This window comes from Strix aluco, chromosome 6 (genome assembly GCF_031877795.1).
Source record: "Strix aluco isolate bStrAlu1 chromosome 6, bStrAlu1.hap1, whole genome shotgun sequence".
NCBI lineage: Eukaryota > Metazoa > Chordata > Aves > Strigiformes > Strigidae > Strix > Strix aluco.
In genome coordinates, this window is record NC_133936.1 from 38,410,691 (window position 1) to 38,423,825 (window position 13,135).

The 13,135-nt window shown below is 42.0% G+C and overlaps 1 protein-coding gene across 5 annotated transcripts in view; it reads left to right on the top strand.

The window, feature by feature from the left end:
- The window catches only part of UNC80 (unc-80 homolog, NALCN channel complex subunit), a 133,720-nt gene that overhangs the window by 13,310 nt on the left and 107,275 nt on the right, over nt 1-13,135 (top strand). For all 5 annotated transcript variants that reach the window (XM_074829703.1, XM_074829706.1, XM_074829704.1 and 2 more), the window contains exons 6-11: nt 730-803; nt 1,250-1,389; nt 5,315-5,576; nt 10,528-10,662; nt 11,291-11,513; nt 12,979-13,119. In XM_074829703.1, the coding sequence (XP_074685804.1) occupies nt 730-803; nt 1,250-1,389; nt 5,315-5,576; nt 10,528-10,662; nt 11,291-11,513; nt 12,979-13,119 (975 nt within the window). The remainder of the gene's footprint in view (nt 1-729; nt 804-1,249; nt 1,390-5,314; nt 5,577-10,527; nt 10,663-11,290; nt 11,514-12,978; nt 13,120-13,135) is intronic.

Genomic DNA, 13,135 nt, shown 5'->3' on the forward strand with positions numbered 1-13,135 from the left:
TTTTGAAAACATTTTCAGCAGAATGGAAATAGAAATTGATAGGAGGTTCTTTATATCAAGGAAGATTCTGCTATCTTAACATTGTCATCTCAAATTGGGACCAAAAAAGTTAAATTTATGTATATTTTCCTTCGAAAAACAAATTAAAAAAAATTCTAGTGAAGAAGCTTTGCAATGTTTTGTCTGGAGTCAGTCTGATACTAAGTCACATCTGAATAGCTTGTGATGTGACGGGACTTCAAGAATTGTCATCCCAGTTTTTGTGATGCCTTTGGTCTTCTACAGTATTGCTGATCAAACTTTCTGTATGACATTTGTGTATTTCCTGTGATGAAGGCATTTGTCAAATTGGAAATCACAATACATTCTGAGAGATGTAACCTAGAAAAGGAGCTGAATATATGTGAAAAAAGGAGGAGAAAAAGCTCCAAAATAAAAGGCACTAGTATGCACAGGAGAACACAGTTTAATGCCAAATGGATTTAGGATAAAATTTATATTCAAACTGAATTTTAAAGAAATAGAGATTTTCAGTAGACAATGTTGTTGACAACACAATTGAAAGAATTGTGCAAAAATTAAAACAGTCCTTTTTTCTTTTTATGGCTGTGGTTAATGCCTAGGAAGTCTGCTTTGGGTTTGTTTTTGTTTTCTGGTCTACCCTTTCAGTGGTACATTTTAATATTGGAGGTGATTCCTGAAATGTCCTCCTATGACTTCTTTTCTCAGCTAAGAGAAGTTCTCCCACCAACAATCAGAGTGTGACTTGTGAATCCCCTAATCTGGACAGTGGACATACCGAAGTAAGTTCTATGCTAACGTTAGACAAGCTTGAATAAGGAGCTGAGGAAGGGGGGAAATTAATATTGAAACAGATGCAGTTACCACCCTGAAGTATTCCATCTCCAGAAATTACAGTTCTTCACAGTTGTCCCAAAGGCTTCCAACCTTGTCTGCAGTGGGACCAAAGGGTATTGAGTGTAGCTGTCAGGATCAGCTTGGCCTTATCCTATCTTATAGGATGGAAGCCTGATCTTATGCACTTCCTGGGGCAAGAGCCCTGTCTTACCCTTTGCCTGTACAATGCCTAGTACTGAGAAGCCCCAGGCTTGATCAGTTTCTCCATGGTATTACCATGGTATTATGGTGTAAGTAATAGTCATGTCTAAGCACAAATTGCAGTAAGGAAACTAAAGGGAGAGACAAATATGTTTATATACCTATTTCCTTTTATTAAAACTATCCAAAGGGACTACAGGTGGTCTGTGAGACAACCCAGCCAGATTCTGTACCTCCAAAGGCCAGTGTTTCAGCATGTCATCGTGGAAATTCCTTGGATGGAAGCGTATCCTCTCAAACCTCTCAGGAGAGAGGCACCGCACATCCCAGGTACAAACGCCTTCAGCAGGAAGTTAGTCTGGTGTGACTCAGTGGTGGAGGTCACAGAAGTCCTTTATCTTGAATTTGCTGTTGTCTGTACACACCAAGGGTGCTGGGTGTTTATCTCAAATTCTTAATTCAACAAGTTTCATTTCTGGGTGATGAACAAGGCAGTGACACTTGATATTCAATGCCACTTCCACTGAAGAAATCTGTAGCTGGCCTGTTGGGACATTTTCTTTGGTCTTTTCTAATATGTTGGTTTCTTATAATTAAAGACATTAACAAATAACTTGCGGGTTCAACCCACCTTAGCTGGATTCAGCCTCAGGCAACTGGTATCTTTTCTGGCTTCCTTCTGATCAAATTTTCTTTCCCTTTAGCAAAGGATTTTTGCAAGCCTCTCTCCATTGCCTTCATTAGGCCTTCTCTGCATCCTGCTGCTTAGCTTGGTTTAGACTACTGGCCCAAAGGAGCAGACTAAGAAAGCAACACAGTCATGCAAACATATTCCCACGTTGCCTTGTGAAGCTCAGGCCATGGTTTTCCAGCATGGCATTGATACATTAGCTTCTTTTAATCTAGATTCAGGCAGGTAAAGATAGAACCAGATTTTCAGTGGTGCTGGACACTGGGTAGTGCCATAAAGTAAATGAAGCTGGTGAGTGATTTCAGGGGGTGGTGAGGGAGGGAAGCCTTAGCTATATTTTTAGGTCTCTACGGATTTAGGAGTGTCACTTAAACACCTCCTGAAAATTTTGGTCCTGTTGCTTATCTCTTTTGGGAAATGTCATATCCAAAACACTGCAGTGTTTTTTTTCAGAAATTGCTTCATTACAGTGACAGAAGAAATGTGGGATGGAGTGGGTTTCTGGATATAATCTCGGAACGGCTCTGATTTCTCAAAAAGAGGTTTGGTGCGCCCTTTCACTGGTGGAAAGGGCAAAGCTATTCTCTAAGGCTCTGATCACATCAGGAGGCTTCCCCTGGGATTTTATATCAGGCCTGCTGTCAGTTCTGGGTCTTTATTTAATTTGTATTAATGTGAGCCAGTATAACTGAAGTTGGGGACAGAACTGCCTTTCTATGTGTGAACACTACTGCTCAGAGAGTGCACAGCCATAAAAAATAAGCAGCCTTTTAAGACGACAGAATCAGGTGATCAATTTGTCAAGCTGGGTCTGGTGGTTGCTATGGGGATGAAGCTTCAGACAGGCTTTGAAGAGAGCATCATTATGCCTCCTCATTTGCAGGACTCATTGATCATTTAAAACTGTACAGGGAGCTTTGGTTGCCAAGCAACAGACAACTGGGGAACAAATGTTGTTTACTCTACTTACCAACAGCCGCAGTATTCCTTTGTCCTTGGCCCGGGGTTGAAGGAAGGCTGCCTTTCCACGCTCCCTGCAGTCACAGGCAACCGAGAGCTGATTATATGAACACTAGATTTCCTTCTAAATGAAGTACAGAGTTTAATTTCTGGTTCCTCAGACACTTCTTGAGCAAATGGCTTGTTCCTCCGATCCTGACTAATTATCCCTGCTCCACTCGGTGAAATTCTTCATTTACAGATGATGCAGTTTAACACTGAAGCAAATAAAGCCACAGCCCTTTATCCAGCTGCTGCCTTGAACACACTGCCTGGGAAATAGACTTTTCAGGAAGGACTTCAGTGACAAATATTTCATAAGGAGAACATGCCTTGCTCCAGGCTGTGTTGCGCCTCAGGTTTGCCTGTGCCGCAAACAGGGGAGCATGAAAGCCTGTTTAGACTCAGACACTGATTGGGTCCTGCAAAGTGACCAGGGAGCAACACATCATCCTTTTTTTTTTTTTTTTTGCTTCTGATGTGATGGGCTTTATTTCCTTTGCTGGGATGTTTTGAATATCCTGGCTATCTATGGTTTTTTACAGGCTGCATCTATGACACAATCTTGACTGTGACAAAAACAGCCTTCGTATTGTGTTTACGGGGAAAACTTTATAGCATATTTCCATTTATCATTGTTTTCTCCTTCCTAATTCAGTTTTTCAGGTTTTTATAACAGTTCATTTTAAAGTCGTCAAACTTGTTAGATTTTTACCTTGTATACAGCACTAGGGGAGAAGCTTTGAATCTATAGATTGATATAGTGACATATGCAGACACAGACGGGCTGGTCTGCAGTCGCCAAGTGCCTTCAACGTTGGCCTGTGGGGCTGGCAGCACACCAGCTCCTGCAGGTTTGAGTCTAGATGCACGCATTGCTCCAAGCCCAGCCTTGCCACCTGGCCCCGTTTCCAAGCGTGTAATACGGAGCAGGGTTCACGTGATTCCAAGTGGTGTCAACGTTCACTGCACACTTCTTTCTCCTGTACCAGTCCTATATCTGCCTTGGATTCACTTTGTGGCACTGGGCAGCGATCCAGCAAAGCACTTTAAGCATGCACTTCACTTTAAGCACTTAGAGGTTCCACTGGTCAGTATTGCTGCTTGTTCCCTGTTGCTTTGCTGGACTGTGGCCTTGGATGCCTCTGTTCAGAATGTGGTGGTACCTAGCTGAAGATGGGGGTGTCCTGCCAATGCTGTTTGCATGTTGTTTAGCAGAGTTGATAATATAAATGGCTTTAAAAAAAAACCCCAAACAAAACCTGATATTCTTGTGATGATTCCCAAATACCTGAGAATACAATTCATGAAAGTGCTGTTGATTTTTATGGAATCCAAAAGTCACACTAGTACTCAGTTCACAGAGGTGTGTTTCTAGCTGAATTAAAGTCAGGTACTTGGGCAGGCAAAAAAAATAGATCTCCAGAGTTCCTGCCCCACCCCCAGCATTTCACATCTCCTTTTGCCATGTGATTCTTATTCCTCCCACTCCCTTTCACTGCTGCTTTTCTGACAGATTGTCTCCTAACAGATAGTGACTGTACAGAGGATAGATCAGGCCAGTTGTGCTCTGCTGAGAGACAAGTGGTATAAAAAATAAATAAGAAAAAAGTTGGGGCATTTTATTGCAGTAAGTTTGGCTCTGAAAACAGGTATGATCCCTTTGAAATCTCTGGAGTCTCATTTCTGAGGCTTACTACAGACATCTTGCTTTTGCGTGCAGTAACTTCTACCATACTTAGGAAATTCCTTACTAAAACCCATAAGGAAATGACATCACCTGGAAGGCAAGAAAAGTATAATTAAGGCTAAAAACGGTCCTTTTCTCTAACACACCTTGGCAAAGTGTCCATAACAGTAACTTTTACTTGTATAAGAATCCATTTAATTGGCATAAAGGGCTAACTAACTTAGCTGCCCTGCCTGCACCTTCTTAAGTAAGGCCTGATGTGTACAAATGTGAACCATTCGTAAATACATATTACTAGTATCTGAACAGCAGATGCTCAAGGGTTGTCTGTTTCCAGCTGAACAAATTGTTCAGTTAACACAGGTCCTGGAGGCTTATCTTTAGACCACAGTTTAAGAAAGCAACCCTATCCAAGAAAACACTTAACAAAGCATGTACTTGAGTCCTCTAGGGAGCTGAAAGCTAAATACCCACTTATGTGCCTTCGGTAATGCTTTCCTCAGGGCCTTAGTCTCAAAAGGTCGGTGGCAAATGTCCCTGCAAGCTCAAGCAGGCACAGCTGCATGCACATCCTGGTGATTTCTGCAGATGGCAGGAGAATGAGAATGGCTTACAGCTCTTGATAAGTAGCTAAATTCTAGGCCTCTTAGTAGAGCTCTTGGGTCTTTTGGGGTGGACCAGCATGTATGCTAGGACAGAACTGGTTTCCAGCTATCAGAGAAAATGTTGTGGTATCAAGAGTGACCCCTTAAGAACAGTTGAACATAGAAACCTGACAGATCATCATTGAGTGGTTCTTTATTCAGAGAGCTGAGTATCTAAGAAGGGCTAAGGAGCCTGATGACTAATATTTCTACTCCTGCTTTCTGGAACAGGGTGTCCTTGGTGATCCCACCATGCCAGAAGTCTCGCTATGCCACATACTTTGATGTGGCAGTGCTGCGCTGCCTGCTGCAGCCACACTGGTCCGAGGAGGGCACGCAGTGGTCACTAATGTACTACCTGCAGAGGCTGAGGCATATGCTACAGGAAAAGCCAGAGAAACCACCTGAGCCAGAGATCACCCCTTTACCAAGACCTCGTAGCAGCTCCATGGTGGCTGCTGCACCCTCTCTGGTGAATACCCACAAAACTCAGGTAAGCAGTTGCCATCAGTAAAAAAATAGAAACTGTTGTGGTGATGCTGGGAAGTGATGGCTGGGCAACTAGTGAAAAGCACAGCTTTGGTATTGGTTAAACTGCCTGGAGGTCAGATTCAGAAAGAGAGCCTGAGAATGATGAGGGGTTTGGAGGCAGAATCTGATGCAGAGAGTCAGAGCTGGTGACTGCTGAAAGCTTGAGGGTTGATTTGGAATAATTAACCTAGGGTGAACTTTGATAACATCAGTTTTTAATGTGAGAATATACTAATGTAGTTGTCATAAGAAATGAGATTGCCTTTGCATTACGGTGCAAGGCTCAGGACTCACTGAGCTTCTTTGGTGTAACCCCTCAGTGTAAACCCTCAAAAGAGAGAAAAGGAATTGCACTTGGTACAGCACTGCACACTCCAGGCAAACACTTGGGTTAAAGTATTGGAGTAGGCTTTGCAAACAGTGGCAGTGAGCAAAAGCCTGCCATGTTGTTACCCCTTCTCATGCTGTTATTGCATAGCTTTTACCTTTATATTTGCCAACAAAATCTCAGCAGACAAACTGTCCAAACTGGTGTCAAGAATTGCTCCCTGTTTTGCTGGAAAAGGAACCCCAGACCCCTGACCTTGGTGCAGTGAAGATCTTTGTGTTAGAGCTTAAATGTTTTTTCTTTTGGGTAGCTCACTGTTGTTCCAGGGATAAAAAGGGAATGCTGCTGCAGTTGCAGTTAATCTCTTTGTTGATTTGTGCTACTTTTAGGTTATGCACTCTTTTCCTGTCATGTGGGCTTTTAACAGCAAATTCTGATTTACTGAGTTGATGGAACTGCTTAACAAAATTTAATACAGATTCTATTTTTGCAATCCAATTTTATGACACACCTCAAGTAAAAGGCTCTATGTTCTGCTAATGTTGCTGTCAAATGTCTTTTTTGAGTCAGAACTCTCAGAAATTTGGTGGTTTTTCTTAAAATCCTTGCTTTCAGTATTGTAGAGCTGTGGCAGTATTTGACCTGTCATTTTATAAGGGAGAAGGTGAAATATCTTTTCCCCTGTACAACCCAGATGCTCATAAGCCAGAAGACAAGCATAAACAATGTAAATATTAATACTGTTATTTTTAAATCTCAGGATTTTATAGCCATTCTTGTGATTTTTATGAAGGCTGGTGGTACTTGTGGTTTTAAGGGCTCAGCAGCAGCAGTATTGTTTAAACCTTGTCATACTTTAGTGTCGTTACTATAAAATGTTGCCTGTTTCATCCCTGTAAAAGCTTGACATAGCTCCATAAAGGCCAGGTGATATGAATGACTATTCATCTTAATCTACATTTGCACGGGGATTTTATAGGATTGCTGTACATGTACAGAAAATCCTCAATATCATCTCTTGGAGAGAGAATTGGAAGATACTGCTGTTCATGTGGTTCACTGTTTCCATGCATATACTGTCCCTTTGCCCCTGCTCATAACTACTTGGTTATTTTGCATATTAGCAAGTTTAACTACTAGTGCAACAGGGTGTGCAGTCAGTGGCTCTCAGCACAGTGGCAGCACGAATGGGGTTGTCTTCCATAGGCACTGTTTGCACTAGTATTGTGCTGGTTCTTCTCTACATACTGTGAAACACTTCCCTCCTTTCACATACCTGGCTATTTCTTACTTTTCCAGGCCATTTCTCTTGCAGAAGATTCCTTTACTCGGTTGCTCTTCACTAACATTTTTCTGTTAAAACCATTTGGCAATTCCACTGGGTACTTTCTAGCTGTTAATGCGAGGACTCTGTCCAGGGCATTCTTCCCTCCAGGGCTAGGTTTGATTGCTTTTGGTAACCTCTGTGTCAGTCTTGTGTATTTTTACTGTGCTTCATCAAATAGGAATCCTGTTTAAAAACGTTTCCAATTTGTTACGCAGAACAGCTGTGATGGAGGAGGTGAAACGGTCTTCCATGCAGCAAAAGTTTCAGCTCATGCCCCCATTCTTTACAACTCTGAGGACTGAAATCCGTGCAGTGCACAGAGACACCTAGGCTCTGTTTCATCCCAGCCAGCTGTAGGGACTTAACTGCTGTTCTTAAATTTAGAATCTCATCACTCAAGGCTCTCTGCTAGTCAGGGGAGAGAAAGCCACCTCCAGAGGGCTAGGATTTGTCATTTCTATCAACACAAAGGGTTGTATACTGAGACGCATCTGACACAGGGATATGCTTGAAGCCTGCTTTTTTGGTCTAGATCTTAAATTCCTAATACAATGTCATAATTTCTTCTCAAAGGTTGATCAATAGCTTCTGAAAAAAATCATCACTGTGTTTCAGCAGGATAGATTTAAAGTGGCAGGCAAAAACTGATTGAAGACAAAAACAGCTGCCTGCAAAGCACATCAGAGACCAGTAGATTCTTCTGGCAAATCCACATTCTTTCTATTGTTCTGCAGTTTATCAGAGTAACTTCCTGCATCTCCCTAAGCTTCATCAAAACTCTCATGCTTCTTGTTCGTTTCTGTGTGCCTGAAATCACATTTCAAATATAAGCTTGGGCTAAAGCAGTTGGGATCGAGAGAACGTGAGAAGCATCCTCCATGTATGACCTAGTAATCTAAACAGCAAAGTAGAAAAAGATTCAGTGCAGCATGCCAGGACTCCTTGTTGCATAGGAAAAAGGGTACTGGATGGAGTGTGAATAAAATGAATACTAGCTTCCTCTAGAAAGTGACTTTAGCCTAAACATATTTCAGACCTGGCAATGTGTGATAAAGGAAGCCTGCATTGCACCTGTATGCAGTGAATTCAGGATAAGGACAGGTCTAGGAAATGAAACCTTCAGAGGCTCACAGACCTCTACAGTCTTGCCCTAACATTGCAGGGGCAAAGAGCCAAAGCTTAAATTAAGCATAATACCAATGCAGCTGTAGTGCTCACTGCAATGCTAATATAAAGCCAAGAGTCTCAGGTGTAATATCTTGAGAGCTGAGAGAAGTACTAATGAGCTGGTAGCCATACAGTCATGCAGAAGGAAGGCAATACAAACCAGAAACAGCAAAATCTAGCATAGCAGCCCCCAAACTATTTTGCTTTCTTATTCATCTTACGCTATCGTAATTGCCACAAAGTCTACTGCACAGAGTAGCCACATTTTTAATCAGTCTTCAACAGGAGTGCAGGCTCGATTCATTAAAATACATCATACTGTAGATTTAAGGTGATTCTGCAATTTGCTTTCCTAGTGTTGTTTGCTTGATACCTACCCCAAGCAGATTTCAGAACTGGGACTGTGTCCTTCTGTGTGTTTGTATGGCTTGTATCACAGTAGGCCCTGATCCTTACTCTGTCCTTTTGGTGACCATAAGCCGCCTAATAAAACACTGACTTAGTAACTAATGGACAAAGATAATGAATGTGAAATAAATTCTTACGATGGGTTCCAGCCAGAAGAGGCCAGAGAGCTGTAAAAGCCAAGAAGCAAGCCATATGGAGTACCTGCTGGCCTCGCTGTTGAGAGCACCTAGGGTTGAATCCTGATTTACTGTCTATTGGATTTTACATATGACTCCTTCCCTGAATCTCTAGTCACATATGCAAAAAGGCTGAAGAGCAGACCTTGACTGAAAACAACTGTGAAGAAGAATTTTTCTGTTGTGTGTCTCCTTCATTCTTGTGGTGATAAAATTGATAGGAAGGATTCACGGGTAGTCTTTGATTAGTCTGAAAAGTCTCTGAAGAATGTGTGGTCCCCAGTAGCCCAGTACTGCAAACACTGTAACTGGTGCTTAAGACTTCAGCTGCACAGACTGTCCCTGGCTTCTGCTGGACCTTCATATGCATAAAACCACACACTTGTGTATTGCAGAGCTGGCTAGCTCTGAATATGCAGTCTGGCTAGGCAGAATCTAAACCTCCTATACCACAGGAGTTGCTTCATCTATCGCTGGTATATGGCTATCTCTATACTGAAAGTAAAAAGGTATTTTAGCATGACACAGTTGTTTAACAGAACCTTTTTGATGGGAGAGCAAGGAAAAAGAACATCTCCATTGGAAACAAGCTGATATTTAGGCAGAAGAAAATTATCCTGAGGGAATTTGGTCAGGTCAGCTGCACAAACATGTAATGAAAAGTGGCGTCAGATCTTTAATGAGAACAGATGGCCAGGAGCTGAGCTTATGCCACCTTTTGTAGCAAAGCCTTTCTTTACAGTAGGCAGCTGTAGTGCGTTTTGCTCAGGGCAGAAGGGGAGTAGAGTGCCCTCTACCGAAAATACAGTTAAATTAGTCTCAAGGTTTTCACTGTCGTGGGACATTCTGTGCTATAGCTATAGGGGCTTTCACAAATATGAACTATGATGAGAACTATGATGGACAGATCTTGGAGTACTGTTATTACAAGTGAAGGATGCTTACTGATTGTAGAAGTCTTTAGGTTTCTTTAGTGAGTAAATAAATTTTTTACAAATCAAGTCTCTTGAAGGGACAGTGCTGCTTATTGCACTTCAGTTCCAAATACATGTTTAAAGGCATATGTTATTAAGGGCATATTCTCTTAGATCTTAAATAAAATGCTTCCAAAAGGGTAGCCATTGTGATTGCTTATAGATGTAAACCAAGGCCTCAAGGAGATCATCATCTACCCAGAGTCATACCTGGGATCAGAATCAGAGTAGAGTAGAACATGGTCTTCCGTGCCACTAGACCACACTGACAGCAACGCCTGAGGCTTTCTGTGGCAGCACTTTTCTGTGGTGACAGAAATCTTAGGCAAGGTCAATAATTCTGAGAGTTTCTAATTTTTGTTTGTTTGTTCATTTGTTTTTCTTTAAATGTGTGAATAGTGTTTTGTGTAATGAATTGAAGGTCCTTTTCCTCTACAGTGCTCCTATGACAGTTCTTGAAAGTAGCTCTTTTTTTTTAAGCTCATTATCCTCTATTTCTCCCTGTGCTTATTGTCTTCTTTTGGGAGCTGCAGGATCTTACAATGAAATGTAATGAGGAAGAAAAATCACTAAGCACAGAAGCATTTTCCAAAGTTTCACTGACCAACCTGCGTAGACCAGCAGTTCCAGATCTCTCCACAGACCTGGGAATGAACATCTTCAAAAAGGTGAGTGGAAGAAAATTGTACTTTAATTTACCTATGATTCAGCACCTCAGTGTCCTGCTAAATAGCAGCTGAAGGTCTGCTTGGACTATATATTCATGCCATATGTGAGACTGACATTTCTTTTCATTGGAAAGGATTCTGCGTGTTATTACATACGTTTTTATATGCACATTCCAAGCACAATACTGAAATCTTTATTCAAATAACTGTCCTGCTGAAACTGCGTGAGGGGAGGGTACTCAAACAGTGCTGATTTTTAAAGTGCTGGTGGTCACTGTAGTTCCAGCTAATTCAGTGAGTTCTTCCAATGTTTTTGCCTCATGAAGCTCTGGGGTTGCAACCACCCGAGATACTTAGAAGAGTTTTGTGAATTCTACGGATCTAGCTGATGGTCTGAGAATATCATAAAATTATACAAGGGCATCCATCCCAGCCTGGGGCAAGACTGACTTCCTTTAAGTCCTAGAGTGCAGATAGTTGCTATCAGGGTAAAAGGCCAAGATACAAAGCTCAGAATGGAAGGTTATACTTGGGCCACACATCTGTGTTATCTTTTTTCCTCAAATGGTAATTTGTCATGCCTCAGAGCCTCAACCTGCTCTCGTATCTGCTCCTCTTCCTCTTGCAGTTTAAGAGCCGCAAAGAGGACAGGGAGCGTGAGCGCAAAGGGTCAATTCCTTTCCACCATACTGGGAAGAAGCGGCAACGAAGGATGGGGGTGCCCTTCCTCCTCCATGAGGATCATTTGGATGTCTCGCCCACTCGCAGCACTTTCTCCTTCGGCAGTTTCTCTGGAATTGGAGAGGACCGGCGTGGCATTGAGAGAGGAGGATGGCAAACCACCATATTAGGTGAGATGTTGTTATATCAGCCCCAGGTTCTGTGTCATTCCTGTCCTGAACATGCAGAGAACAACAGAAGCTCTTTATTTCTTCATCCATCCTATTGTCACCTTATGTCCTTGGCTCTGTTTGCAGTGCTACACTCCTGATTGTAGAAGTGGCAACTGTGCTGACAGCAGACCTTGAATGACTTACGCTTTAGTTTACTTTTTCTCTGAAAACTACCATCTTTACTGGAATAATAGCTACTGTAGCAACCTGTAGTGATGTCTATACCACTTGAATACACTTTCCCTGAGTGGTAGCAAACATTGCACAACTGCAGCTTAAAATAGATTCAAGGAACAGTTGCATCCTCTTCTTTTAAAGAGAAATCTCTGGAGGCAGCAATATGCTTATTAGGAGCATGGCAGAAAATATTCAGTCTTCCTCAAGTGAATGTTGGATACAAAATAAATAGGGTATTGTCTCAGACAGTGAGTCTTACACTGTCTTGACATTGCAAAGATACAGTGTTTAAATCTAAATATTGGCTCCTTCAAGCTTTCAAGTTCACTGAACAGTGTCTAGGCACTGTTTCTGTTTCACAAACTTATTCCTAGTGTCATAGATTTCCATCCTGGCATCCTTTCTTGGAAATGATAGGCAGCAAAATGATTTCCTAAGGCCATGCCAGAGCCTTCTCATTTTCACTGGCTTAGATGGCATCATTTTGGTTAAGCTCTCCATTGTAAACATGTCCCTCTTTGGGACACAGAACAATGAGCCAAGTGAATTCCTAAAGATTCATATGTGTTTTGACAGTGGTTAATATACAAGCACCTACAGATTTGTACAAGAACAGTAAACTTAGTATACAAATCCTCCTTTCCATATCTTCAGTAGCTCAAGATGTTTGTTAAATTTTGATCTCAGGGGCTCCATATTCTTGTCCTGGTTTAACCTACAGTTCTTTCTGATATCTCAGTGAAATAATGTATTTCAGATCCGATGGTCAACAGAACCTGCCTACTTCATAGACAGTCCCCCTCTTTCAGTAGGTTCTTTTGATTTGTATTTTATTGTATTCCTGAAGATTTCCTTTGCTTTAGAACCCCCCATCCTAATATACCTATTTCTTTTGGACAAGGGGAGAAGAAACCAAATTCCTATAACCTGCCTCAAAGGGTGGAGTCTTTCAGTGCTGACCAATCTTATTTTCCTGAAGCTGCTGGTGGGTGACAATGTGGGCGTCAGCTAAATCTGTATGTGCTATGGGGAAGAGCCTTGCAGAGCATTTGGACATTCAATCTTTATGTCGATGAACCCCTGAGAGATATCCCACTATAATGTTTAGTTCTGCTTCACAGGGCCCTGGAAGGCCTTCACTTTTGTGGACTCAAATCCTTCAACTGCTAACCTCAGCTGCTGTCTCTTGCCTCCAAGCACCTCTCAGATGAGTAAACTAAATACCCACGTCTTGTCTTCGCCCTAGGAAAGTTTACCAGGCGGGGGAGCTCTGACACAGCAACGGAGATGGAGAGCCTGAGCGCTAGGCATTCACACTCTCATCACACGCTGGTCTCTGATCTGCCGGACCACTCAAACAGCCATGGAGAGAATACAGTCAAAGAAGGTAAATAGAACACATC